The sequence below is a fragment of the Chamaea fasciata genome, unplaced genomic scaffold (genome assembly GCF_029207755.1).
Source record: "Chamaea fasciata isolate MVZ Bird 193981 ecotype frontalis unplaced genomic scaffold, bChaFas1.0.hap1 SCAF_2, whole genome shotgun sequence".
Classification (NCBI taxonomy): Eukaryota; Metazoa; Chordata; class Aves; order Passeriformes; family Sylviidae; genus Chamaea; species Chamaea fasciata.
This window is the reverse complement of record NW_027094087.1, coordinates 111,935,547-111,962,769: the sequence shown is the minus strand read 5'-3', so window position 1 is coordinate 111,962,769 and position 27,223 is coordinate 111,935,547. Positions and strand designations below refer to the sequence as shown.

General features: G+C 42.8%; 1 protein-coding gene across 4 annotated transcripts in view; it reads left to right on the top strand.

Moving 5' to 3' along the window:
- Positions 1 to 3,895: 3,895 nt before the first annotated feature.
- The window catches only part of SLC37A1 (solute carrier family 37 member 1), a 35,857-nt gene continuing 12,529 nt past the window's right edge, over positions 3,896 to 27,223 (top strand). Inside the window, exons 1-13 of one of the 4 annotated variants that reach the window (XM_066177104.1) lie at positions 3,896 to 4,056; positions 4,865 to 4,943; positions 8,324 to 8,600; positions 10,294 to 10,375; positions 11,206 to 11,326; positions 13,163 to 13,241; positions 14,044 to 14,179; positions 15,673 to 15,749; positions 17,492 to 17,658; positions 18,652 to 18,689; positions 21,098 to 21,136; positions 23,172 to 23,255; positions 27,089 to 27,211. In XM_066177104.1, the coding sequence (XP_066033201.1) occupies positions 8,545 to 8,600; positions 10,294 to 10,375; positions 11,206 to 11,326; positions 13,163 to 13,241; positions 14,044 to 14,179; positions 15,673 to 15,749; positions 17,492 to 17,658; positions 18,652 to 18,689; positions 21,098 to 21,136; positions 23,172 to 23,255; positions 27,089 to 27,211 (1,002 nt within the window). In that variant the 5' untranslated portion in view covers positions 3,896 to 4,056; positions 4,865 to 4,943; positions 8,324 to 8,544. Of the gene's footprint in view, positions 4,057 to 4,213; positions 4,350 to 4,864; positions 4,944 to 8,318; positions 8,601 to 10,293; positions 10,376 to 11,205; positions 11,327 to 13,162; positions 13,242 to 14,043; positions 14,180 to 15,672; positions 15,750 to 17,491; positions 17,659 to 18,651; positions 18,690 to 21,097; positions 21,137 to 23,171; positions 23,256 to 27,088; positions 27,212 to 27,223 lie in introns of those variants that run through there. The other 3 variants (XM_066177102.1, XM_066177103.1, XM_066177105.1) reach the window with 3 other exon arrangements.

Sequence of the window (27,223 nt, the reverse complement as noted above, 5' to 3'; positions counted from 1 at the left end):
ATTTTTCTGTGAGCAGGTGGCTGAAGGTGTGAGAGCTGCTCCAGGGAACCTCCATCCCTGCTACAGGAGCCACTGATCCCATGAGGAACAGTCCAGCAGCTCTGCCCAGGGCTCCCTTCAGCACATCCCCAAAAAGCACCACTGCTGCTACCGCCACTTTTTAAACAGATCCTCCCTTAGACAGCAGGAGGTGCTTTAACCATCCCATGCTCCAGCCCCCTGGAAAGCCTTGGGAAGAGTCAGAGCAGGCAGAGCCCAATAGACAACTCACAGGTTTCAAATAAACGCTGGATTTTCTAATTGTCCCCTCCAGTCTGCCTAATATCTATCTTTATGTGTTACTGCCCCTCCCTGCCCATGTTCCACATGTTATAGAGTGTTTTCTTCATAAGTCATCTTTAGTACTCAGGTACTGCCCTGGGGAAAAGTCTGTGCTGGCTCATTGGTCTTGTCTGCTGGTGTCTTTTCCTAAAGCTACCAGCTGGTGATTCCCACTGGATTTCTGGCAAGATGCACCCAATGAAAGTACCAGTGTGGAAATTCTGTGGTCATGTTCATGTGGCACTGAGCCAGCACTAAAATTTTTCAACAGGCAGGACATAATGTGCTAACTCAGCTCAGTAATGTGCTAACTCCAGCCCCTCCAAGTGCCCATCTACTCCCAAACATAGAGGCACAGCCTTCAAAGCCTCTCTTCTTTTGGATATTTTTTGGTTTTGTCTGCCAAAGCTCAATGGCAGGTTACATCTGGATTGCACCCAGTGCTGATGTCAATTGTTTATACAATATTCCAGCTTTTCTGCCAGGAAAACAAAACATGTAAAACTAATAAAGGCAGCCAAAACCAGTGATTACATCAGTCCTCAGAATCCTGCTACTTGTTGGGAATAAAGTCTAAGTAAATATCGATTTTTAGATAGTCAAATACTATTTAGCAGCCCATTCTTATTTAAATAAGTTATGAATTTTCTTATTCCCCTAAGACAAAGCAATCACTCCTCGACCAAACATATTGGTCCTTTCTATCTGTGCAATTATGAATCATAAAATATATATTTTAATGCAATTTACTGGAAAGAAAATAAATATTTTAATCAGATAAGGGATGCAATAGTTGGCATCCAGACCTCTGCTCAGCTAACATCACCTATTCAGTAAAGGAAAGACAACACTGGCAAGCACTGACTTCAAAGTGCTTTGCTTTGTCTGGACCTGAGGAGTTAAGAGCACCACTTGTGAAAGTAAAATTTAACTGTCAACCAAGAAATTAGATTATCTCTTCTGAGAGAAGCACCATCACAAGCACATGAAAGCATCTGCCAACTCATACATCTTTACTTCTGTTTGCTTTTGCAGAGAAGAACTCATCCTTTTCTATTTCCTCTGGTACAAACACTGCCAGGGGCTTAAAAAGCCAAACCGCTGCCACACATCCTACCCAGCACAACAATTTCCTAGACCAAACCCTTAATTTGTGTTTCCTTCTGGAAAGCAACTGGCAAAGCCTGTTTTTTGTTTGTTTTTCTGTGAGGCTCTAGATTACACATGTTAATTTAAACCTTGTGTATGTGTGTGTTCTGTTTCTTTAACCACGTAGATCTCCTTTTATCTCTGCCTGACCTCTGGCCGCTCTGGGATGCTCCACACCAGCAGGCTGTTGTGCAACCAGCAGCACCAGCCCCTGCTGCTGCCTCTCCCTGTATTCCTTACTTATTTGATGGCTTCTGGCAATTGTAGCTGCTGGTGACCCACACTGGCATAGCAGAGACAGCAGCTGTGCCAAGTGTGGCGGCCAGCAGGTTTCAGTGATGCCAGGGGAATGGATTACAGGAAACACTCATTTGAATGGGAGATGCTGTTTATGCTTTAAGTATGAGAAATATCAGGGCTTTTTCTGGGGCTGTTTGGCTCATAATTTTTGCAAGGTGCTTGTGACAGAATAGGAAGATACTCAAGCAAGGTTATATTCTTTAAGGCATTTTTAAAGGGCCAAGGCAACAGCAGTTTTTTTAAAATGAGGATTTCACATGATGATGAATAGTTGTTGTTATAATTTGGGATGGCTAACCATGTATACCGATCCACTGTGATGGGTCTGACCTTTTCTGCTGTAAAAAGACACATCTTTTTTCTCGTGTGTGTGTGTCTGTGCACCAGCCTGAATAGACAGTGCCTGGGCTTCTTCTGATGCTGGTGCAGAAGTGCAGCCACATAATTCATGCAACTCATCTCCTCAGAAGGTAAGATTAGTGATAATCAAGAGCAGTGCATTAACTTCCCAAGCAGCATTTGGAGAAATGATGGTTTTTTTAGATCTCTGATTCACTACTTACAAAAATCAGCAAAAAAGACGGAATCAACATCTGCCACCAACAAGCTTTAAAGCAGCAGATTTTACAGCACCCATCTGCATTTGCAATGGTTCAGATGCAACTCTGAGACCCTGATTCTGCAAATGTGAGAATAAGGGGGATGTGTTTCTTTACTGACTGGGAGAAAGTGAAGGAAAGATGCCCTGGGATCATGGAGCAAAGCTGAGCACGTGTCTAAGTGTTTGACATGTGGGGCTGAAGGAACATCACACACTGGGAGTCAGTTTCTTTTATTGGTATTCCCAGCACAGGCAGTGCAAGGTAAGAGGGAAAAGAGAACAACACTGGACATTTCAGTGAGTGCCATAAGGGGGTCACTTGTCAGGCACGTGGTGCTCTACAAGGGACAGACTTACACAGATAAGCCTGCATGAGGTAACTTTAGCAGCTATTCAGCCTTGGATGAAGGAATAACACAGGGATTTTTGCTCTGGTGAGGTGGTCATGATGAAGAAGTACACCTGCAGCAGGAAGTGTGCATTTATATAAATAAACTGACCTTTGATACATGGTTTCTGAAACACTGCAGGATCAGGAAACCAGGAAACAACTAAAATAAATTCGTTCTTTCTTCTTTAATGAAGCCGTGGGCTTTCAGATCATCTGCTGTGTGATCTGTGAACGTTTGGCACCAGAAATACCTTCATGTATGCCTGACAATACTGCAGAGGAGCACCTATGCACACCTGCCCAGGCTGGGGGCTGCCTGCCTGGGGATCCCTCCGGCAATGCTGAGCAGTGCAGAGGGGTCAGGCCACCACTCTGGAGCACCTGGAGTGGAAGAGGCTGCTGGGGTGACAGATGGGGACAGCAGGTACAGGGGAGCATCTCTTCCCCCCCTGGCAGTTCAGGGCTGAGCTGGGGTCCTGTCAGAGGCCAGGGGCAGCCGTTCAGTCACAGAACGGTCAGGCTGGAAGGGACCTCAGTGAGTCACAGGTCCAACCTCCCCGGTGGATATGGCACAGGATTGTATCCAGAAGGTTCAGGAATATCTCCAGTAAGGGTGACTCCACACCCTCTCTGGACAACCTGTGCCAGTGCTCGGTCACTGTTCAGGTGGAACTTCCTGGGCATCAGTTCCTGCCCATTCCTCTTGTCCTGTTGCTGAGCATCAACGAAACAGAGCCTGGATCCATCCTCTTGGCACACTTCTTTAGATATTTATACACATTAATGAGGTCCCCTCTCAGCTGTCTCCTCTCGAGGTTGAACAGCCCCATCTCCCACAGCCTTTCGTCACCACAGAGACGCTCCAGGCCCTTCATCTTCGAGGCTGAACAGCCCCAGCACCCAGAGTCTTTCCTCATCACTGAGGAAAGTCCCTTCATCTTTGTAGCCTTCTCTAGACCCGCTATAGGAGCGCCACATCTCCCTTGTCCTGAGGAGCCCAGACCTGCACACAGCGCCCCAGAGGAGCCTCACCTGGTCTAAACAAAGGAGCCAGGACCACCTCCCCGACCCGCTGGCACTGCTCTTCCTAAAGCAAAAGGTTCCCTCCGCAGGCTCCTCCTCCGCGGCGGGGAGGGGCCGAGGCTGCCGGGTCCCGCCGCGCAGCTCCGAGCGGCGGCGGGCGGCGATCCGCAGCCGCGCCCGGCCCGGCCGCTCGGCTCGGCAGGCTGGCAGGCAGGAAGAGGAGAAGGAAGGAGGAGAAGGAAGGAGGAGGCAGCGGGAGCAGCAGCCCGGGGTAGGCAGTGCCAGCGGGGGCCGCGCACCTGCCGAGCCCGCGGCGGGGGCGGAGCGGGGGCGGCTCCTCAGCTCGGCCGCGGGGCCGCTCGGGAGCGGCGGCCGGGCCGGGCCGGCCGGGGGGGCCGGGGTGCGGCCGGGCGTTCCGTCACCCTGCCGGCTACCGGCGCTCCGCCACCTTTTGTCTCCTTTTCTCCCGTTTATTTTTCCACGGGCGGGCGCTGCCAGGAGCCCCCCCCTTTTTCCTGCTGGTTGTTTGGGAGGCGCTGCTCGGTTTCGGGGGTGGCAGCGCAGGTTGGTGTCCCGGGGGCGCGGGGCTGCCGGTGGGATCCGAGACAGAGCCCGGCCCTGCCCTACACCTGCCCTGCCTGTGGGTCCTGGGGGAAGGCGGTGCCTGCCCCTTCCCCCGGCTCGCTCCCGCTGCCCTTGACCTTTGGGATGGCCGGAGCCGCCCTGGTCCGTCCTGCCCGTCCCAGGGCACCGGCTCACTCGCAGGGGCTGCGCTCCTCTGCGGCTAAGCCCCCCTGTATTAAATAGAGGGAACGCGGCTATTTAAGTGTCCGGAGTAATGGATTTGGCAGGTTCTGGCTCAGGTGCAGAGCTGCCGGGTATTAAGCATGATGTGCATTTGTTCCGCCTGTGTGCGAAGGCGTTTTTGAGCCCTTAAGGACGCCCCGGGGAGGGTTTGGTTACCCGGTGTCTGCAGACACTGAATTAATCTCAGCCCCGGGGGAGCTGCGCTGTGGCCGGGCGGGACCTTCCCTCTGCCTCTCCAGCTCAGCTGATCCCAGGGTTTGCCGTCTTTGCAGAGGGAAAAAGCCGCTCCCCGCGTTCCTGAAATAGGGAGGAAGGAATGCTTCAGCGAAGGAGCAATACCAAGTTTGAAAGGTAAATGTGGTTTGAAAGTAAATACGGGAATGTGGCTTTGTACTTTGCGGTACAGCAAGGAGGAAGTGCAGGGTTGGTTTCACTATTGGCAGAAATAGTTGCTGGAATGAAAAGAGCATAAAACAAGTTTGAGTGATTGAATGGGGCACTGTCCTTGGGCTTCATCAGTAAAATTGAAATATAAAAAATTGTGTAGGTAAACTCCTGGTTGTGTGTTGTAGCCCATTAGTGTGATTTCTGAAGTGTAGCTTGGTTTTTAAAATCTGCTTTTATGTGCAGTAAAATGTGATCTTTACAACCTGTTACCACAAGTTTTATTGGCCACAAATTTCTTTGCTTAGGTGTGATGGCTTGAGAGGCTAGTTAGAACAGAGGCTAGGCAGTGCTAAAGGAATAAAGTAGGTATTTATTAAAAACGCCTTCAAAGGATACACCTTGGGCAGTACAAGAGCCTGGCAGAGGCTACACCCAAGATGAACGGTGGGTCACACGTTTTCACACTTTTATCCGGTTTTGGTTCCTTTACAGGTTGGGGTTAATTGTCCAATTACAGCTTCAGGTTATGAAGTCCCATCCTCTCAGATTGCTCTCCTCAATTCACTGTTTGTACTTTCTGGGCCTGAAGCTGCAACGGTGTCCTTCGTTCTTGGGCTTGAAAAGGATTGTTTTGTCTGACTGAACTGTGAGGAGAGCTTGCCAACACTTCATATGAAGTTCAGAGTTATATACTAATGTACAGAATCTGGAAAATATGAAAGCTGAAACTAAAGGCATCATTTGGAGGATATTTTTTATGTTTATTAAAATGCGTTTGCATGTCAGAGGAACTTAGGCATTATGTGGAGACAGAAATAAGCTGTTGACAAGTAAATGAGAACTCAGGTGTTTCTGCCTGCAGTACATAAAATGAAATCAATCCCTCTAAATAGAGTTAGGCTGCAGTTCTGTCTGTGCTGCTGTTAGTCCAGCCATCTTTGCTGGGAAAAGGGTGGGATCCTTGTGATGGGATTTATCCTGAGGATACACTGCTGGGAGGTGGTGTGAGTATGATCTGTGCCGCAGGTGCACAGATGCGCAACCTGGCGTGACCACTGAGCACTGAAACCTTTTGTAAGATGTGTGAAGTCCTTTCCTGCTTGCACTAGAGCTGTTAAATAGTAACCTGCTAAACAATTGCTTTGCTATAATGATAATTGCCCTGTCCTATTGTATTTTAAGAGAACTGTTTAAGGAGGTGTTTGACCTCAGGTGTTTGTTCTTTGCCGGCTTCTCAAGTTTGTTTTTTTTTTTTTCCACTGGGTATTTCTGTCACCTCACTTGGTGTGGTTGGTGAAATGATGTTGGTGTTTAGAGAGAGGACTGTGAGAGAGGAGAAATGGGGATTGGGATAACCCTGAAATCAATCTGTTACTGCTGGAGGAAAAATTCACTCCTGCTGTGAGCTACTTTTGCCAACCTCTTTTTCTTCTTACCTTTTTTCTCTCACTTGGAGCTATCTGAAGCTCATTTCAACCAAAGACAGATTATTGACGAGAAATAGTTGTTTTAAAATTGGAATTTGGATATCTGACCTAACCAACCAGCTGTGGCTGTAAGGGGCAATCCCCAGCTTTTAGTCCTTGTGTTTGTGCTCCTGCTGCCTTGGATTCATCCAACGTGGCAGTTTTGTGGCCGCGGAATGAGTTAATATTCTCTGTTGGATCAGCTGTATTTCAGGGCAGGATTTCTGGTGGATCAGCCTGTAGGACTACAGGGTCTGACACAAGGAAGGCAGGGATCTTTATCTGGAGTTGGGAGAAGGGAGGAGGGGGGTAGGGTTGCACTTTCTTTAACCTTTGCAACCTCAGAGAAGAGGTAGGAAACTCGTGTTGGGTGGGAATGATTATGGGCTTTGATTAATTGCACAATCTGATTCAGGGCCAGGGAGGGGGTGGAACATGCCAAACGAGATTAGCAAGTCAATTCACTTTTAGGGTAGGGGAGGTGGCAAGCTGAACCAGGACACGGTGGAAAAAATAGAGGTATGACAAAAATGTGTTAGGGTAAGGGAGCAGAGCCTTATCTTCTGGTGAGATACTCAGTTATGTATAGAGGGGGTAGTGTTCCTCTATTCCTGGGGAAAAAGTCTATGCATGTGGTGAAGCTTTCAAGTTGCCAGCTTGGACACAGCAGATCCTGTTTGTGGTCACTTACCTGGCTGAGGAGGAGCAGCTTCGATTTCTGTAGTGAGATGGGGCAGTGAAGACAAGAGGAGAGAGTCTCACATCTTTGCCTGCCCCGTGGCAGCCCCTAAAATTCTCACGTGAGCGCCAACCGTACGTTTGGCAGCTGTGCTTTCTTGCTTTGGCTAACCTCCTGTTGTTTACCAGGAGAGCTCATGCTGAATCCTCCCAGCTTCCCATCAGGAGCATGGCAGTGGCTTGTGCTGACATTAAACAGTGCTGCCCAGGAGGGTTGTGGGGTCGTTGCAGACCTTGGAGTGTCCCCTGTCATCCTGCTGGGGTGGCTGCGTTTGCACACATGGGTTGTGGTCACACCTTGTGCCTACAGCTCCTTTTGCCTGACTTGGCAGCTGCCTGAGCTGCTGCCAGGTAACAGTGCAGCCAGTTCCTGTTGCAGTACCTGGAATAAATTGTGGGGGCTTTTATTGTCCAGGGGCTTCAGCCCATGTTGGAACAAACAGGAGGGTCTTAGTGAAAAGTTTAAACCGAACCACCACAGGCTCGCTCTTCCCTGTGTACTGAGGACACACGTGATCCTGCTTTCTCCCTTGTGCTGGTGTAGGGAGCTCCAGTGGTGAAAAAAACTTGCTTTTTCCTTTCCCAAGGCTTTCTGACCATGAGGAGCTTTGTGCAGTGCTGATACTGGGTCAGGGAAATGGGGTGGAAGAGGGAGTGCTGGTCAAGCCTTGCCGGCAGCATTGTTAACAGCACCCACTCTCAAGCTGGAGGAGTCTCTCATTCCAGGCTGGAAACACTAAAGCCATTTTTGAACAAATTGCAAGCTCATGAATGTTTCTGATGTGCTCAAACAGATCTTTGTGAGCTGGGGAGTTGCCTGTTTGTAATCATTCTGGGACAAAAGCAGAGTGTTTTGATGTCAGCTGGCTTTGGGTCAAGTTCTGAGTGCATCTTCCCTTTGTGTCTCCACTGCTTTGTACCGTGCCGAGCTCTCAAAATAAATTATGAATTATAAAAATCAGAGAAGGCTGCAATTTATGTAGGCTTAGAATTCTCCACTGCATTTTTCATGTGAAGATTAGGGATGTTAATTACTTGCCTCTGAAATGGATAATTGCTGATTCAAATGTTATGATTAGAAAACATCCCAATAACTCGACCAGACTATTTACTTACCAGCTTCTCTTATTTGAAGACCAGCAGTAAACAAAGGCAGAGTGAAGAATTTGCCACGTCGTGACTGAAGGTAGAAAAAAAAAGCCAACAAAAAACGTGCAAGGAGATCAGCCCAGCAGCAGATACTCCACATTTGTGGAATCCAGAGGCTTTGGGGGATCTTTGTTCCACTTCCAGACGAAGAAATAACGCTGTCACACGTACAGAATTGTGTCACCTGAGATCTGGGACCAGCTGTGGTGTAGATGGCTCAGCTTCCTCCTGGGATTCGTTTCATCATTTCATTCTCACGAGATCAGTGGTAAGTCTGGAAGTGTTGGTGGTGATCCTTGCTGTGGCCAGTGTGAGATTGTATCTGTTGCCTTGCTCAGAGTTTTTAGTTTTTTCATTGCTTAATATATTCAGGAAGAACATATAGCCAGTGGTATAATAAATAAACATTGCTGACATTTAAAAAGGGAGATGCTTTTCTGTGAAACCCAGACAAACCCTTGCTAGTCAGGTGTGCTAGAGAATAAAGCCTTTTGTCCTTTTCTGTGGAAGGTATGTATTTGAAAGATTAAATTGCATTTTTAAGATCCTAGGTGGGAGGAGTGCTCAAGATTAGCTTTCTTTTCTTAGCCAGAAGTATATTTTCTCCCCAATAATTTGATGGGTGATACAGACTTGTACAGTTACAGTTTTAGTTCTTGCAACTGCAATATTAAAAAAAAAACCAAAAACCAGCAAAGCCCCCCAGCAAAACTAAACAAAAACCAAATCCTCCTTGCTTTAGGAAAACGAATCCTGGAAGTTTTATGGCATCAGTTCATGTGTTTCCTGAGATAGAATACTGAGTCATTTGTTTGTGAATAACAAAAAAATAACAAATGAAAGACCAAGCACTTTCCATCTGAGCCATTTTATGACATTTTTGCTAGTTGAGCAGCAGGAGCAAAGTAATTTCAGTTTTATCCCTTGAGAGGATGTTTTCAGTCATGAAGGTGAATAACTCTGTTCGTGGGATGGCTCTTTCCTTTGAATATGCCAGAATTATAAAACAAGACCCTGGTCATGTAAAAGTTCACAAGGCAAAAAATTAATTGAAAAAGGTTAATTAAAAATCAGGGACTGTAGTAGGCAGTGTGATATCAGATATTTGTATGTATATATGTAGTTATATTTACAGATGTTAATTTTAAGATCAAGGCTAGAAGGAGCCAGTAGACACACTTCGGGTACTTTGAAAAGCACAGATCCACAAAATGCTCTCCTTAAACAACTGAAACTACAGTTAGGGAATAGAATAGATCAGATTATTGTCTTTGTTTAATGCTTGCAGTGACAGTGAAATAAAGATGCCCTTTTAATTCAGCTGAACTGTGGAGAAAGACCCAAGGATCCCAGTGAGACACGAAGGGGAATTCCTTCCCAATCCCAAAGCTTCTCAATTCTATTCTTGTGCTCCAGTGTCAGTCTTATTGTCCATCTCTGGAAATGACTGATTCCTGTTGTTAGAGGAAGGCAAAAGTAAAGTAAAATCCTAAAAGCAGTAAGAAAAGAAGGAATTATCCAAACTGACAGTTAAGGGAGCCATCACTTACATCCTAGCAATACCACAAAACCCAACGAGACAGGGAGGTGTGGAATCTGACTATCAGTGTGTTCAGCTGATGTTTAATAATTTTGAGCTGATGTTTAATAATTTTGAGCTGACGTTTAATAGCCCCCAAAGGAGAGTTGAACACCAGGCAGGTCAGGTCTGTGGGCTCAGGGCACTTCCACAATGTCCTGCCTGTTTCATGTGCCACCAGGCTCCCTCCCAAGGCTACATCAGAGCAGATGGGAAGCAGCATGACAGGGGGGCTGGTTCTTCAGGCTGCTGGAGAACACCAAAAAATCATCTTCCACTATTCCAATATTATCAATGACTTATGTAATGGTTTTGTGTCACTTGGCACTAAAAGAAAATCTAAATAAAATAATTTTCCATTTTTTTTCCTTTTATATCGTAGGTACAGAGCTTTCATTTTCTCTCTCACTTTCCTGCTGTATGCCAGCTTCCATCTCTCAAGGAAACCTATCAGTATAGTGAAGGTAAGAGAGGTGGTGTCCTTGTTTAAACATCCTCCCGCTCCTGTCACACACGGACGTCGTTGTCTTTTTCAGTATATCCTGTTGTGAAAGTCAGGGTTAAATTTTAACTTGAAATGCCTTCAAGATGAAAGACTGATAAAGCTGGCACACAGTGATGTTTGCTTGATAAACTTTAGTGAGACCACACCTAGAATATTGCATGTAAGTCTGGGGTTTGGGCTGGAAACAGCTGTGCCTACCCTTAATTCATGTGAATTAATCTAATTCAAGGTATTGGAGAGGTTTACGTTCTAATGGTTGAGAAAAGTTGCTCATAAGTGATGAGTTGAGCATTCCACTGGCATTTCCAAGAATGTTCCCAGTACTGTTGAGCATCATAATCGTTGTTATCTGTACCCCTGTTCCAGTGAAGCTGATGACACAAATTCTCTGATTCTGGGTTTGTTGCTTTAATCTTCAGTGTTCATAACTTGCCAAACACAAACCAAATCCCCCAGTGCTGCATTGTATAAAACTGATGAGTAACAGTGGGCAGAGTACCTGATGTTACTGCAGAATTTCAAAGATTTTTGCTGTCAGGAACACCAGTTCACTGTAGAATGATTTTTCTAACCATGTCATTACTCTCTCATGTAATGATGTCTTCACCCAGCGAAATGCCAAGCACTTAATAAGGGCCAAACAGTTTTACTGATTTGGGTAGGTTTGACGCAGGTACAAAGAAATCTAGAATTGTTAAATTTCTTGTTGTAGGAGAGTTATCAGTCCCCAGTTTGCAGGTGAATTTTCCATTTTCAAACGTCCTTTTTCCATTTTCATTTCTGTTTCAGGGAGAGCTGCATAAGCATTGTGCAAGTCAAGTTGAGCTTGACACCTACAAAGAATATGCTGCCCAGATCCAGCCTGTCAAAAAGCCATTTAATGCCTCTCAGTGTGGATGGGAGCCATTTGGTAAGGCTTGGGGTTTGGGTTTTTGTTTTGTTTTGTTTTTTTTGTTTGTTTGTTTTGGTTTGGTTTTTTTTTTGTTTTGTTTTGTATTTTTCTTTCCTAATAATGAGCTAATATTCATAATTAGATTATTTGCTTCTAGATATTTCTTCACGTGTGCATGGAAGGGGTATTTTGTTTTCCATGTGCTCACTGATTTCTCCACAGAAAGCGAAGTTGTGACTTACCTTACAATTTTTTGCTACTTAAAGTCACTTAACAAGTAAAATAATATCACTTGTTTATAGCTAAGAGATGGTTTCAGTAGGTCAGTTTTCAGTGAAAAATGGGTTTTGCCTTTAGCATATCTATTTAGGAAAAAAAGAATGAAGGATAAAATCAATCATTATCATTTTGGGCTTGTTTAATTCAAGCAATCTTTTAAGTGAAATTACTTAGTGCTTATCTGAATTGGACCTTTTCAGAGTCCTTATCTGCCTGAAGGAATATTTTTCTCTCCATTTTAATGAAGAAAAAGGGGAGACTATTGCAGGAGAGACTTGACAACTTACTGGATAGTTTATGAACCCAGCCTTTCACTTGAATAGAAAAAAAAAAATTGCCTGCTGAACAATTAAATGTTAGTTTAATCGTATTTGACTTTAAATGAGACTTTGAATCATTCCTTGACACTTTTATTGCTACCAGAAACATCAGTGAAACAGATGAGTCCATTTTGTCAATGTGCCAGTCCACCCCAGTCTGTGCAGCCATACATTCTAATTAGTCTTTAATTAGCAATTAAAAAAAAAAAAAAAGTGCTGCTCTCTTCAAAGATAATTAAAGATCTGAGCTCTGGGGTTTCTGTGGACAAAATCCAATGTATTAACTCCTGCTGCAGGGTCTGCTGAAAAAATTGAATCCCCCTGGTGGGATGCATTTAAACCTGGGTAGTGTTTCTTGTCCCTTGAGCAAGGGGGGATTGAAATATTGATTGACTTTTTTTAATGGAGGCTTTTCAGCCCAAATGTCCTCCTTTTTCCATGGACATTATTGCCAAGCTGCCCCTTTGGAAAGGCACTCCAGACTTGTTCTTTCAGGTGTTTTTCTGGCAAAGCTGGGAGTGACACTGAAGGAAGGAATTTGCTTTCATGTCTGTGACTTCCTGCTCAAAGCCAATAGCAATTGTGGCAATTTAGTGCAAATAAATACATAAATTGTCTGGGTATGAGCTCAGCTCACTTGAGAGTTGGCGATTCCATCAGGGTGGAGCCCCTTTGCTCCCTCCATCCTGTCTGCAGTTCCCATTTTGGTGTCATTATGGTTGTTTGCTCTTCAGGGCAGAACTGTGGGGTTTTTTTCAGCAGAACTCCTCTGTGCTTTGTGAAATGAAATGCAAAAGGCTTTACCCATTAAAAAAACAGTCATGTTAAGCTGTTTGTTTAAAAGCCTCTCTGATGATGGATTTTTTTTTTTTTTGACATTTTGACTGTTAGGATCTCATGCTTTTGCAGCTCATCTTAACCACCTCTAATCAAGCCTGTTAAATTGGATTTTGGATTTTCTTTTGCCTAAGGACTTATAAGAAAAGGGCACCTTGCTAATAACTGATGTTTCTTCTCTTCCAAAATGCTGTTTTAAATAGGATGGGCCTGCCAGTATTTTCCTAGTATGGTAGAGGCAGAAGGGTATTTTTTTGTTAAATAAAACATTGGCGAAATATTTGCTGAAGTTTAAATGTGCCTATTGAAAATTGAATGTCAGTAAACATTCACTGATGTTTTTCTTGTTATATGTAAAAATGGTTGGGAAGTAACTAGTACATTTAAAGTGATCCTTTGTTTTGAAAATTATTCTTAGATAAGAGCAACTACAAACAGCTACTGGGAGCCCTGGATTACTCATTTTTGTGTGCATATGCAGTTGGAATGTATTTAAGGTAAAGGCCCGTTCTCTTCAGTGTTTATTTATGAGGCTATGTGACTGCTGTGATATTGTGCTTTCTTACTGCAGAGTTTCTGATGGAGAGTGAGAAATTGATTGCTGAGGGGAAAAAAACCAGGTGATTCTAAGCCCCAGTGGTATCAATCTCTGATACTTAGAAAGCTTTTTACCTGCACCAATCTTGACTGCCTTGTGCAGGAATATTTTCCAGATTGAAGTCTAGCTTGTCTTTTTTTCATCTAGAATGTGAATCAGTCAATCTCCAGTTTCCAAATTGCACTGATTGGGTTAAAATGATTGTCTTGGCTTTCTTTAGTCAAAGAATGGGAGCAGACACCTCCTAAAAATAATACCAAACTCATCTTGAAGTGTGCAGTCTTAGCTGCTGTTTGGAGATGCTTCTTTTTATTGACTAAAGCAGAATCTTCATCACTTGAATCGTTAGCAAGGGAGACAAGTCTCACTTCAAATGGCTGGAGACACATAATTTTGAGAATGACTCTGTAAGTAAATGACTTTGAATGTGCTCCAGATGAGTATCTCCCTGAAAGATGGTTGTGCAGATGTCAGAATTTAGCAATTAATGTACTTGAAGTGTTGTGTTGGGGTTTTTTTTCCCCCCATCAAGTGCTAAAAATTACTCTTTTGCCGCTGCAAAGGCAACCAGCAGTTACCAGTAGAGCTTCTCCTCAACCAGAATTAAACATCACAAAATATTCTTCATTTGTGCAGGCTTTTTGGGGTGTGATCTCAGTTTTAATTGTGGCTTTTCTCTTTATTTCCTCCCCTATTCCTAGTGGACTCATCGGAGAGCGGCTGCCCATCCGGTACTATCTGACAGGGGGGATGCTGGCCAGTGGACTCTTCACTGCAATGTTTGGATTGGGTTATTTCTATAATGTGCATAATCTGTGGTTTTACATAATGGCCCAGGTAGGCACAGTGTTAATTCAGACACAGAGTTCCTCCCATGGTGCTCTTTAGGGTGATACTGGGGGTTTTTCTCTTGCACACAGTGATGAGTGGTTGGGTGGGAGGATGTAAATGCTGAAATATCTTGTTGATGACAGGCAGAACTGATAGAGTGGATAACCCCAGGCTTTATTTTTGGAAAATGGTGGGTTGTTTTTTTTTCTTTAGTGGAAGAACTCTTTGAAAGCAAATTAATGTGTTTCACTCTGTGTCAAATCAGCAATCAAATCTTTGCAAGCTTAAATGTTGAGTGAGTTTTAAAACAAGTGTGTTTACCTCTGTCAGTCTGCCAAGACCTAAGCGACACATCCTGGCTTTCTCTGCAGGAAAATTCCATTTACACTGCTAATGATGAGCAATCTCCCACACTGGTGTGGCTGGGAACAGGCAGCTTATGTAACAAGATTCACAGTGGGGGATTTTTCAGAGCTCTGATCAGGTGTCACAGGAATTTTTACCGTTGGCCTGAAATGGAATTTAGGTCAGAACCAGGGTAGGGGTTGGCACTGGGGCCATTTTGGAAAGGTCTGCACCTTGCACTGCTGCTTTTGGTGTTGTTGCAGTAACACTCTCACCTCTGGTACCTCTGCATGGCCGTGAGCAAGGTGGTGGCATGCAGAGATACTAACCTGGGCACGGCACTTCTGTCACCTTGTCACCAATCTGTCACTGCCCCAACTCTCTGGGATCAGGTGTTTCCCAGGACAGGAAATGCCTCCCTCGGGGTTGAGCTGTCCTGTGGGATGTGGTCAGTGAGCCCTGTAATTCCAAAGGTGGTCTCACACCACCAAGCCCCGTTGGTTTTTGTCGGGTAGACTGAGATTGGTTTTTGTTGCGTGTTCAAATGCTCGTCGCACATGTGAGGTTTTGTATTGTGATATTTGTGTTACGGTGCAGTTGGAGAGAGGGAACTCCTTAGGAGTTGAGATGAGTTAAAAGTTCTGTGCAGTGTGGAGGCTGAAATAGTTCTTACTTCACCCTGAATATATTAAATTCCTCCTCTCAATTTATTTACAGATGTCTGTTAAGCATTTTAAAGTTATCCAATCTCCCCTAAAGTTGTCTTTTTTTTTTTTTTCTGCTTTATTTGATTGCAAACATGCTTTGCCATATGCTCAAGTTGAGATAAGTGTTATGCTGCTGCTTGAGTGTGAGGAATTCACTTCTCTGTTCAGCTCAGTGCAGTGTGATTTTTGGTAAACATGTGACTGAATTACAGTATTCCATGATTGAAATCATAAACTAATTATAGAGATGTAGATAGAGGGAAGTTCTCTACAAAACTTTGTAACTTGTTTATTCCTGGGGGGGAAAAATGCTTTCAGACACCTCCAAAACTAAGTTTCTAAATTCAAAGCATTTGTGTAGACTTCCTTTTCCCAGTGCAGGAATTGTGCAGGAGCCTGGTTTATGACGGGAAATGTTTATTTATTATTTTTTTTATATACTTGCAGATAGCTAATGGGTTGGTGCAAACCACTGGCTGGCCAAGTGTTGTGACATGTATTGGCAACTGGTTTGGAAAAGGAAGGTAAATGATACATAATCCAAAGGTTTGGAAGTACAGATCAATACATTCTGGGCTGTGATATTATAGTTTATTTAAATATCTTTCTTAGGCTTCTGTGGGTTTGTTGGGTTTTTTTGAGACAAAACAAAGCAGTTAAAATTTTGAGAGGCGCTTCCTTTGTTATGCTGCTTAATTTCTATATGGATTTGAAACTGTCTCCCTCTTGTCAAAACAGTGTTCTGTGGTAGCTCTTTTTCAGATGAATTATTCCAGAATTATACTAGGATAATTCTTGCAAATATAAACAGTCTAAAACTACTCTTAGCAAAGGCTGTTATTACACCATTTGAATGTGAAATTTCCTGTGTTGTCATTTGTGTTTCAAAACAGTTGTCAGGGCATAACTAAAAAATACCTTTGTGTAATGTTTTTTTCATAAACTTGAAAATTTAGAAGGCAAAATACATATGACAACTGATTTAACCTTTCTTTTATCACCTTCTTTCAAAAATCTGCTTTTTTTAAACCTCAATCCTGCACAGAGATCATTCATAATGTTTATTTTGTCACATCATACAGTAATTTTCCATACATTTAGCAAGAGCTGCATGCTAAACCCACTGATTCTGATAATGGTTGATGCATGTAGCATACAATAATGCTACTTTGGTACCATCCTTTGTATCTGTAGAGCATTATTGTTAATCAGTTCCAGAGAAGGATGTACTGAAATTCAGTATTTGATTTCTGTATAAACCACAGGATAGTTAAAAAGATCTAGCCTCAAATTAATATTCCATTTGGAAATGCAGAGAATGGTAGCTGTCATATATTACTGAACAAGACTGGGGAGTCTGTACAAAATAAATAAGTTTATTCAGGCTTTGCTCTGTGCAAAATCAACATCCTTTACTTTTAGGATGCCACATAGTGGGCTGGTGAGTAGGGCTCTGGTTTAAGTGTCAGTGACCTGGTCCTTGTTTTCATTCTGCTGTAATTCCATGGAGCATGAGCAGACTTAGATCTTGTCTTCAGGCTGTGGAAAAAATTCAGGTTTGTTCAAGTTAGGCTGCTCTAGGTAAAATCTTGCTGAGGGAAAGGCAGTTCTCCCATGGCTTAAAAGGGAAAAAAACATCCCTGCTGTCATGACTTCAGTGGGATTTTTGTGCTTTACCTTAGCTCAGGTGGAGCTGATGTGCAGCAGCTCTGATCTGGGATTTCAGGCAGGCAGGAACCTCATGAGTCTTTTAGCCAAGCATGTGCAGGTGTCATCTTCTACCAGAGCCCAGCAGGTCCAAAGTGGCATCAAAAAATACCGAATTTGCTCCACATATCCCGTAGAGTTTTCTTCTGCATGACAAATCTGACATGTCCTGCAAGCATCAGATTATCAGTGCAATGTGTTTGGAGGAGGGTTTTTATTCCCTAAAGCATCAGACTTGGTGTCCACGTGCTGCACAACATCAACATACTTATTTTAATCAAATAAACCATCCAGAGATATGCCAGCCCTAGTGGTGTTCTTAAATGCCAGTAAGTGCAGGATAAATTCTGTCATGCTCAGAGTATTCACAACAATTTTCTTAATATTTAGGTGCCTTAAAATTGCCAGATGGAGATTGTAACATAAATAAATGATGAGTTGAAGAATCATAGGATATATTTCACTGACACCACAGATGCACAGCCATTTTGATACAAAAGTGTATCAAATTAATGCTTAGAATGAATGTTTGTGTGTTTTGTTTTTTTTTTTAATGCAGGAGAGGTTTGATCATGGGAGTCTGGAACTCGCACACATCCGTGGGGAATATCTTGGGATCCTTGATTGCTGCTTACTGGGTGTCCACGTGCTGGGGCCTCTCCTTTGTGGTGCCTGGGGTCATCGTGGCTCTCATGGGGGTTGTTTGTTTCCTGTTCCTTATTGAACGTGAGTGTTTCCCTGGGACACAGCCTTGGGGGGCTCCTGTTCCTCAAGCTGTGCCTGTACCTAGAGAGAAAAAAAGCAACATCCATAATTTTCCTTTGGTGGAAAGAGCCTGTGTGCCTTCAAAGAGCTTATCCAGTCAGAGTCACAGAATCATTGAGGTTGGAAAAGCCCTCCAAGGTCATCAAGTCCAGCTTTGGCTGACACCCACCTTGTCCCCAGCCCGGAGCACTGAGTGTCATGTCCAGCCCTTCCTTGGGCACCACCGTGGGGACTCCACCACATGCCTGGGCAGCGCCTTCCAGTATTTAACGACCCTTTCAGTGCAGAAATTCCTGCTGGTGTCCAAGCTGAGCCTCCCCTGGCCCAGCCTGAGGCTGTTCTGTCTCCTCCTGTTCCTGTTCCCTGGGAGCAGAGCCCGAGCCCCCCAGCTGTCCCCTCCTGTTCAGGGAATTATAGAGAGAAATAAAACACTCCCTGAGCCTCCTTTTCTCCAGGCTGAGCCCCCTCAGCTGTTCCTCATCTGGTTTGTGCCCCAGCCCCCTCCCCAGCTCCCCTGACAGAGTGACACTTCAGAATTCAGCCCACTGTCCTATCCTTAGCTCCCTGTGCTGATTAATGGTTTGAGTAGACCTTAGCAGAAAGTCCCACCTGGCTGCAGGGCATATTCTGTGCTGCCATCCATCCTCTGTGCTGTGAATTACAGGAGGCAGCTGATGGAGCAGGTTTTGACACTTTTAATTAGAAATTAAAGAGGAATGCCCCATCCTGTCCCTCTGCAGACTCAGAGATGCAAATGCTTTTTTTTTTACTGTAACTGTCCTGTCTCAGGAAGTAAATTTTGGCAGACAGAACTAGAATTCTGTAACTGGCTGGACTGCCAGAGTAGCACTTTTTATCAGTTTATTGTCAGTAAGTTACACTATTTGAAAGTGTTCTAAGAGATCTTTCTAAGGCTTGTTTTCACTGTTAGCTATGTGTGGTATTTTATTTCAGATCCTAAAGATGTCAGTTGCTCCTGCACACCGTCCAGTGTAAGTAAATGCATTTTCTTTTTTCATTTTTGCCTCCTAATAAACCCATTTATTAAGATGGTTCTGTGAATCAGATTGTCTGTGTGGCTCTTTGTGCCAGGCTGTTGTACCTGTTCCTGTGCTTGAGGCAACGATTGGTCTTCTGTGCTTCACTGGTAAAGCAGAAGCATATTTTCTCTCAAAGCAAATGAGTCAAGAGGTGAATTAATTTGTTTTAACTAAGGTTTTGGAACAGTTGCTCTCACAGTAAACCAAGTAAAAACTGTTAAATTTTTTTTTTTTTCTTGAGTTTTCCTACTTCTCTGCAGTCTACTTGGAGCATCATTGTAGGGTGTTTTGTGTGCTCAGAATTAAGTATTTTAGAAAGCTGTGTTCAGTGGAGGAAAGATTTCCCTAGGAAATCCCAAGTTACTGTGTGAGATGATTCCTTCTCTGCCTCGGGAAGCTGTGAACCCAAGAAGAGGGAGGCAATCCAAATGGAATTGGAGAAAAGAAGAAATCAAGGAAAGGCAACAAAGGGAGCATTAGAAAGACCAGCTGTGTTTAACTTCTCATAACAGAATCTCATTCCTGGCCCAGTTTTGTTCAGGATTGTGCTCACAGGTTGATCTTGTTTCATGTTCCCTGAGATTCTGCTCTGTGTTTGTCTCTACTGCAGCCAAAATCTGGAGCAGTTCTTGTTCCAGGCTCCCAGGAGCCCTTGGGCAATTGGGTTTGCCTCATTTCCAAGTATTTTTTGGGAATAGTAGAGGGGATTGGCAGAGCAGGCCATGAGGTTTCCCATGTCTGAGGGCAAATCAGGACTGTTGGTGAAAGTCCCAAGGGAATCTCACATGGAAATTGTCTGTACATGTGGATTCATGTGAACTGGGCATTTTCTTTGCCAGTCTCACAGGTAGATTGTACAGGGTTGCCTGTTTTTGTTGGTTTTTTTTTTTACCACCTATATTTTCAAATCAATGGAGTTTTGCATTTTAAATGCTCTTGAATAGGTACTGAAGGCAACTTTTCTAGTCTGTGTTCTCTCTTCTTTAATGTTTTTTTTATCTTCATATGAAGCACTTCTGATAAAGCTTCTGAATGCTTCTGATGGTCTGTGGAACTCCTATTCTTAGTTTATTCCTGTGAGACAAGGTGGGCTCACACTATGCTTTGTATTCTTAATTTATTTCTCTTTCATTTCTTAGAAATAACTTCTGTAAAGTGTGAGAGTATTTTAAGTGACTCTCATTGCCTGCTGTTAAGAGTCCCATTTTCCTCAGCTTTTATGTAGTTCAGAGCATCATTTTTATAGAATATCCAGTTAAGCCTTATGGAAATAAATATTTATTTGTTTTCAAGTACACTTTAACTGGAAAGCATAACTAAAGAGCTCTGCACACTATGTTGCTCATATGTCTCAGTGGGCTGGTGTGGAAAATTCTGACATGGCATATCAATTTACCATGATATTTTTTAACAAAAATCTAGTATTTTAGGAGCTATTTCTCCCAGTTGCAGAAAAAGAGGAGCATTTGACTCAGTCTTCACTAGTACAGCAGCAGGGTCCCTGCTCCAGGCTCACTCTCACTGGGTGAGATGCATTTGATCTTCTGTTTCCCTGGAAACCTCTCTCTGCAGAGCAAAAGGCATCACTTCTTCCTTCCCTATTGCCATTTCACATCTGGAAATCTGGGAGGAGTTTCTGACAGGGCTTCCCCACTTGCCTTGGACCCTTCTCAGGCTGAGATTTGCCTTGTCCTGGGGAGAGCTTTGTGTCTTTGGAAGTGCTCAAACACTTCAGTCCTGAGTGGTCTGTGAGGATTCTAAACCCTTGTGGAAGGGGCTCACAGCTTCTGTTCACCACAGAGAGGTGGCCTTAGAAATTAAGGAAATTAATTAGGTGAGAGTTCCGGATGTCCAGGTGTAGGTGTGGTGATGACAGTATCTGTCTGTAAAGAAAAGTGAGTGGTAATTGAAGGGAGGTTCGTGTAGTAAGATCAGAAAAAAATATTTCATCGTGTTGCACAAGGGATAGAATTTGGCAGCTGTAAAATACTTCCCATTCTTTTTTTTTGTTCAGTCATTCCAATAACAGCCTGAACAACCTTGTAGGCTCTTGCAGAGAGTTAGAAATCTCAAATCTCTTTTTTTTTTTTGAGGCATTAAAAGTACACACTTGCTTTTCTCATAAGGCTGTGGCAGGTATTTTTGGCCAGATGTCCTGGGTAGGTGCAGGCAGCTCTGCTGGCTGCTGCTAAAAACTAAATCTCGTTGTGGAAGAACGAGGCCAGTTAAATTTAAGCACCACTAAAATAAATGCTCAGCAGGAGGGAAAGACTTAGGGTTTATATTAAGATGCAGAGATCAGGCTCCTCTCTGTGTGATGTCACTGTCTTGGATGAATTTGGTCTACTGTTTATTTGCAGCATGGTCGTGAGCCCAATATTTCCACAGAGTTTGCAGTGGTGAGTAATCTGATTTCATTGAGTTGTCCAAAACCACAGATGGAGAGGCAGGCACAGAGCCTTGAGCGTGTGGTTCTTTCTCTTTTATTCTCTGGTTTCCTGGGCTCTGCTTCATTTGCCTGAATTCATCTTGGCTCTGATTTACCCATCTGAAATTTGTTTCCAAATAAATACTTGAGGACAATAAAGTGCTTTTAAATGCTGGCATTGGAGGCTTAATCTTGACTTTTTGAAGAGCTGTACCTATGACAAATGCAAGGGAGAAGTCAGTGGGCTTTATTCAGAATTGCTGCGCTTCCTTTATGAAAGTTAAAAAGGAGATTTAACTTTTTTTTCCCTTTGGGAAATGTGATTTAGAACTGGTTTTATTACTTCTCATCTTTTCTCCCTGTGTCTTTTTTTTCCCTCATAGTTACATCACTTTCATACAAACCTGCCTTTGTACTCTGGGAACTTCTTTGTCTTGACTTTTCATTCCCAGATAAGTTCCCTCCCTTAAACTCCTGTTGCAAAGTGCTTGTGCATTTAAAAATTACCAGGCTGCAATTTTTATCACCTGAAAAGGACGAAGAAGTCCAGGTATTAAATGTGCAGCCTCTCAGTCTAGTCCTTTTCCCTACACATTTTCTCCTTACCACAGTAAATCTTATTTTTTGACAGTCAAATGAAAAAGTCATTCATTTTTCCTCTGCTGAGCTGCTGATGAAAAATGTAGATGACTTGTCTCTAGGTGATGGATTTTCTTCCCCATGGATTCTTGTAAATCACATTTTTGACAAGAGCCAGATTTTCTGTATGATAAAACTTAAAAATCTGTTTTATCAGACCCTGGAGGTTCAAGTGTTGTTGGTTTATTTTGAGGAATGCATGTCCAAGATTGCTTTTGGCTCAGCTCTGTTCTGAGCAGCAGAAATACCACAGTTTATCCTCAAAAGTATTTTTTTTTCTTAGGATTTGATTGATAAAGGGCAATTTGTCTGAAAAATACTGAAATACATACTCTGAATTTTTCTAGGGGGGAAAGAATTACCCAGTGATGGATTTTTGAGCTGGATTGCTCAGTGAGGATTTGCATTCTTTTTTTACTTGCGGTGGTGAGCTTGAGGAGGGGGTTATTTGGGGCAGAGTTTCAGGGGTTTTTATTGTTCTGTCTTCTTGGGTTTTTCAATGTGGTATCCAGTGTGTGATTGGACACTTCAGCATCTCATCCCTGAGGAATACACGGTGCTTCTTTTGGACTTAGCAATAGGTTGTCCATATCTGACTGCAAACCCACTTCAGAGCTGTATATTCAGTTCTGCAGACAAATCTGAATGTCCCTGGTAACTCTTTTTAGACTAAAGATCTCAGAATGGTGTTTTCCAGTGAATGCAGTTTGGTGTGACAAATGTACTTGTTAATAAATAAGGATAAAAAGCAAGTCCATCAGGTGCTTGAAATGGAACTTTTTATCCCATTTTTTTCTTCTGGAACTCGTTGGAGGTGCTCAGACTCCTCATCAATACTCCTGACCACAAGAACACAGTGCATCTATGGGCTAAAAGAATATAGTGTTACAGAACATAGGCTAAAGGGATGAACTCTTCTCTTAAGGGGATTAGGAAAGTGAAAAATCAAGGTTTTCATGAAACAAATCAACTTCTGTAGTTGCTGCTGGATTCATCTGCTTAAGAGCAAAAACTTGGTTTGCAATATCAGTAAGTGCAGTAGAGGAAAAAGCTGCTAAAGATGTTGAGAGGGGCATGACTGTGCTCTGAATTCATCTTTTTCTGTATAAAACCAGTGTGAAATAAACCTTCAGATCACTTTGTGAGTGCATTTTATGTCCATTGCCACAGGTCTGTTAAAGAACTTGAAAATCTCAAACCACATGGTTATCGAACTAAAGATGCTCCAGTTGGGGTTAGGTTTATGTTACAATGCACAAAAACTTCTGCCAGAGAGATGATTGACACTAATGTCATCCTTAAAAAAAAAAAAAAAAAAAGAAAAAAACAAGCAGCAAAATTAAAAAGTTTGTTTTCCTTTTTTTTAGAGCTCTAAAACCTTCCTGAACGGCGCCTCTCGGTGCAGAATCCAGATGCCGACCTTAAATGCTAAGGAAAATGGCAAGCCTCAGGTAAAATATAAAATATTGCTGTAAAATAGCATAGAAGACTTTTTAAGGCTCACATGAAACCTTTACTGTTTGCAAAGATTGTTCCTCTTTTTATGATGCAGAAATCTGCTTCCATCTCCACACACAAATGTAACTTTGGATGAGGGAACAAAGCATTACCTGCCATAAATAATGCAAACTGAGCTGTAGGAGATGGCAGTGCTTGCTGGATTGATCTTTTTTTTTTTCTTTGGTGATCTTGACACAATTCCATCAAAAACAATGCACTGCAAAATACTTTAAAGACAGCCCACTAGAAATATTTAAATTATGTATGTTGTGTCCCATCCTTGCAGTCTCACTTCTCTCCCTTTTCCTTTCAAAAGCTCTCTGTAGTTACAAGATTATATGTGGAGATGGAGAGTTCTAAATATACTCAATTATTCACAAAAATCTTGCTTAAAAACTCATAACCATAAGGGCTGCTATTTCTCACTAGAAAATGAATTCTGGACTTGCCCATTTTGTGGGCAAAAAACCATTTTATCTGTGATGGACATGAGCTGAGAATTTCCATTTGAAATTTTGTGTTTGTATTCAGTGCACTTGCCATGTTGTATCCTGAGAGGATAACTTTTTTTTTTTTTAACTTCTTTCAGACTTTTCCAGGAAAAGAGAAACTTCCTGTTCTCTTTATCCTTTGCCCATAGAATAAAAATGAGCATTCACAGGGTGGAATAATCAGTGTTGGTAAAGAAATTTTGAAATTTTTGCTAAGGAAACACTTCAATACAGCCTAAACCCCCTCTGTTCTGAGTTTATTATTTTTGTTTTGAGCTGCCCAACAATGGTCTCCTGTCCAGAAACCATTTGTCAGTGTTATTTCACAAAACCAGCTGGAAGGTAAAGGGAGATGTAAGTATATCAGCAGGTGCCTTTAGATAAGGTGGAATTTACAGAAGAAATACTTTTAAATTTACAGAAGAAAGGGCGGTGAGGCACTAGAACAAGTGACCCTGAGAAGCTGTGGCTGTCCCATCCCTGGAAGTGTCCAAGGCCAGGCTGGATGGGGTTTGGAGCAATCTGGGATAGTGGAAGGGGGTTGGAATTGGATGATTTTCAAGTCCTTTCCAACCCCAACCAATCTGTGATTCTAAATCATGATGACACAAAGCTAAAAAAACAGTAAATCAGCAGACAGATTTCCTGTTTAACTCTGCTGGTGCCTCTACTGCCACCCTGTGAAGGGTCTGCCTAGCAAAGGGTGGGGAAAATGTCTCCCTGTCCCACTGACCGGTGTCCCTTGGGAGCAGGACAGAGGGACAACAGGAACAATGAACCTGGAGAAATTGCTGGCAATCCTGGGAATATCCCACCCTACCAGCTGGAGTGTGTTTGTAATACAGAGTCTTAACAAGGTTTAAAAATAAGCTAATAAAATCATTAAAACCCTTTCTTTGTCACTGTTTGGGGCTTCCTGATTTTCTGCCAGCGACAAGAGAACATCTTTTTCCTGTCAGAGCCAAGCTGAACATCTTCGTCTTTTTACAGAGGTTGTGTTGCAGTTATTTGGAGCTGATTTTCACAGTCAGCTTTTGAGCCTCTACAAACAGCAGATGTTTTGCATTTCTGGGTTGGTCTCCAAGCACACTGGAATGGCAGCTTTTACTGGGTTTTCATTGACCTCTGCTATTACTGTAAAAAGGAAGCAAATACTCAGGATCTGCAGTGATTGAAAGCAGAATGTGTTTTTGGCTGCGTGACCTGAATACCTCTGTGCCTTCATTGCTGCTTGTGTTAGGTTGGCCTCTTTAAAATGACATAAAATTGTGGGATAATGAATCCTTCCCCAGAGATCAAGAGTGTGCCATATGCCTGATCATGCTCTGAGACAAGCTGGCAAGGCTGTACAACATCACCTCTACCAAGCACAAGCTGCTGGGTTTATTTATCCTTTAGCTGTGTGCAGCATAAAAACCCCCCAAATCATTGACAAAAGTTTCCAGCGTGAGTTTAAGTAAGTTACTTGGACTTAGGTCACCTCTACTGCAATACTTACCCATTCTCCTAAAACATTTAGAGCTGCTTGTGTGAGAAATGAGCAGTGTTGCCTCAGACAGTCCTGGATGAGTTTGCTGTGCTGATTGTGCAGGAGATAGTCAGGCACCCTCTAGAATCCAGTGGGGAGCTTCATTGCTTAAACCCTTCTTTTTTTCCCCTCTGCTCCCCCTCTCTCTCTCATTTTTTTAAAAAATTTAATAGCTTATGGCTTGAATTGGTGCTGTTAAAATCGTTCAAATTTTGAGGTTGCTCCGGTAATTCAGAAGACAAATATTTTTTATGATGATGGAGATACTCCTCGGCCATGACACAGGTTTGCAGGGCCATGTCAAAGGTCCTGAGGTGCTTTTTCTGTCTTCTGATTAATGCTTTATCACCTAAGCCCAGACATTGGCCTCCTGTAAATCCTGCATCCCATCTAACACTTCATCTAGAATTTTGGATGCTGCACGGCAGCTTCTAAATCTGTGCTGCGTGTCTGGGCTCAGGTGTCCAGATGCTTCCCTGGTGCTCTGACCTAAATGATGTTCTTTAAAAACTGAATTTATTTAGAATCATTGAGTGTAAAATAGCAGAATTGAATTTTCCCAGCACTTTTTTTTCCCTTCTTCCATCAGCTTGGCAAATATTAATCAAAGTTTTCATCTTTGCAATAAGCACTGCAAATGGAACAGCCTGCTGTTATATCCTTTCTAGCCTACAGTCAAATATATATTGGAGGCTTAATTCTTCCGTGAGGCTTTGCTCAGATGCTGAAGAATTAGGAGAAAGAAGACAGTGTGTAGAATACATAACTAGGAAAAGTACACAGCTTGGTAAAGCCTCTCAGCAAGCAGGTGAAAGTGAGGATAGCTACATCCCATCCTTTTTCCAAGTTGGAAAAGAAGTGCTGAGGTCTATTTATATCTTAATTTTTTTTTTTCTGTGTACAGCTGTAAGATGTAAATTTCCAGTTCTATTCTGAGAGTTCGCTTCAGTCTGGTAGAGGATTAAAAATAACATAAACCCTCCTGGTTACACTGGGATGGCTTGTTCTTGTGGAGTGGTAACTTGCTCCACAAGTATTCTTAGCAGCCAGTGGAATTCGTGGAATAAAATCCTTCCTAGTTCTAGAAAAGAACTCAGAATTCAGAACTTAGGCAATGCTGGTGAGCTCCAGGCTTTTATAATTTGGGAATTGCAATGCTCAAATGGAACAGATTTGAAAAAAAACTAAGTGATTGCTTAAGATGAAAGCACTCACTGTCCGTAATTCATGTGGAAAGATGGCCTGTACTAAGATCAGACAGCAAGATGATGTTACAGAATCTGAAAAACAGGCTCAGTGTTTGTCCAGAAGGAAGATAATACATGATTTTATACAGAAATATATCCTTGTAGAAATTTCTTGTACACAATGCTGTAGGACTCAGTAGCTTGTCAGCTTTAATTAAACCACATTTATGTCGTGGGGTGAGGGGAGATTGGAAACTTTTATTCCACTGAATGCACTCTTAGTATGTGGTAGTTTTGCAACTTGAAACTGTTCTTCAATAGAACAGAAACTTGCTTCTATTATGGACTGTATGCACTCAGAGAGAAACAGCCAGATACCACCTGATGTTCTGAATATAGTCTCTGCTCTGTCTGTATACTCTGGATATCCACACCAAGACATTTTTAGAAGCTGTAACTTTCTGTAATAAAATAGATGCTTGTTTTTAAAAATTACTTTGTAACTGTTTGATTTCTTAATGCATACTTTGTTTCTTTGTTCTTTTCTCCCTCTCATCTGTTGCTGGCGGGCGTTGCAGGATGCAGAGATGCTGCATTTACTCACTGACAGTGAGAACTGCAGCGTGTCACTGAGTTCCAGCACAGGGGAAGGAAGACATGGGACATCAGCCATCAGCTTCCTTGGGGCTCTGAGGATACCTGTGAGTGCCTGT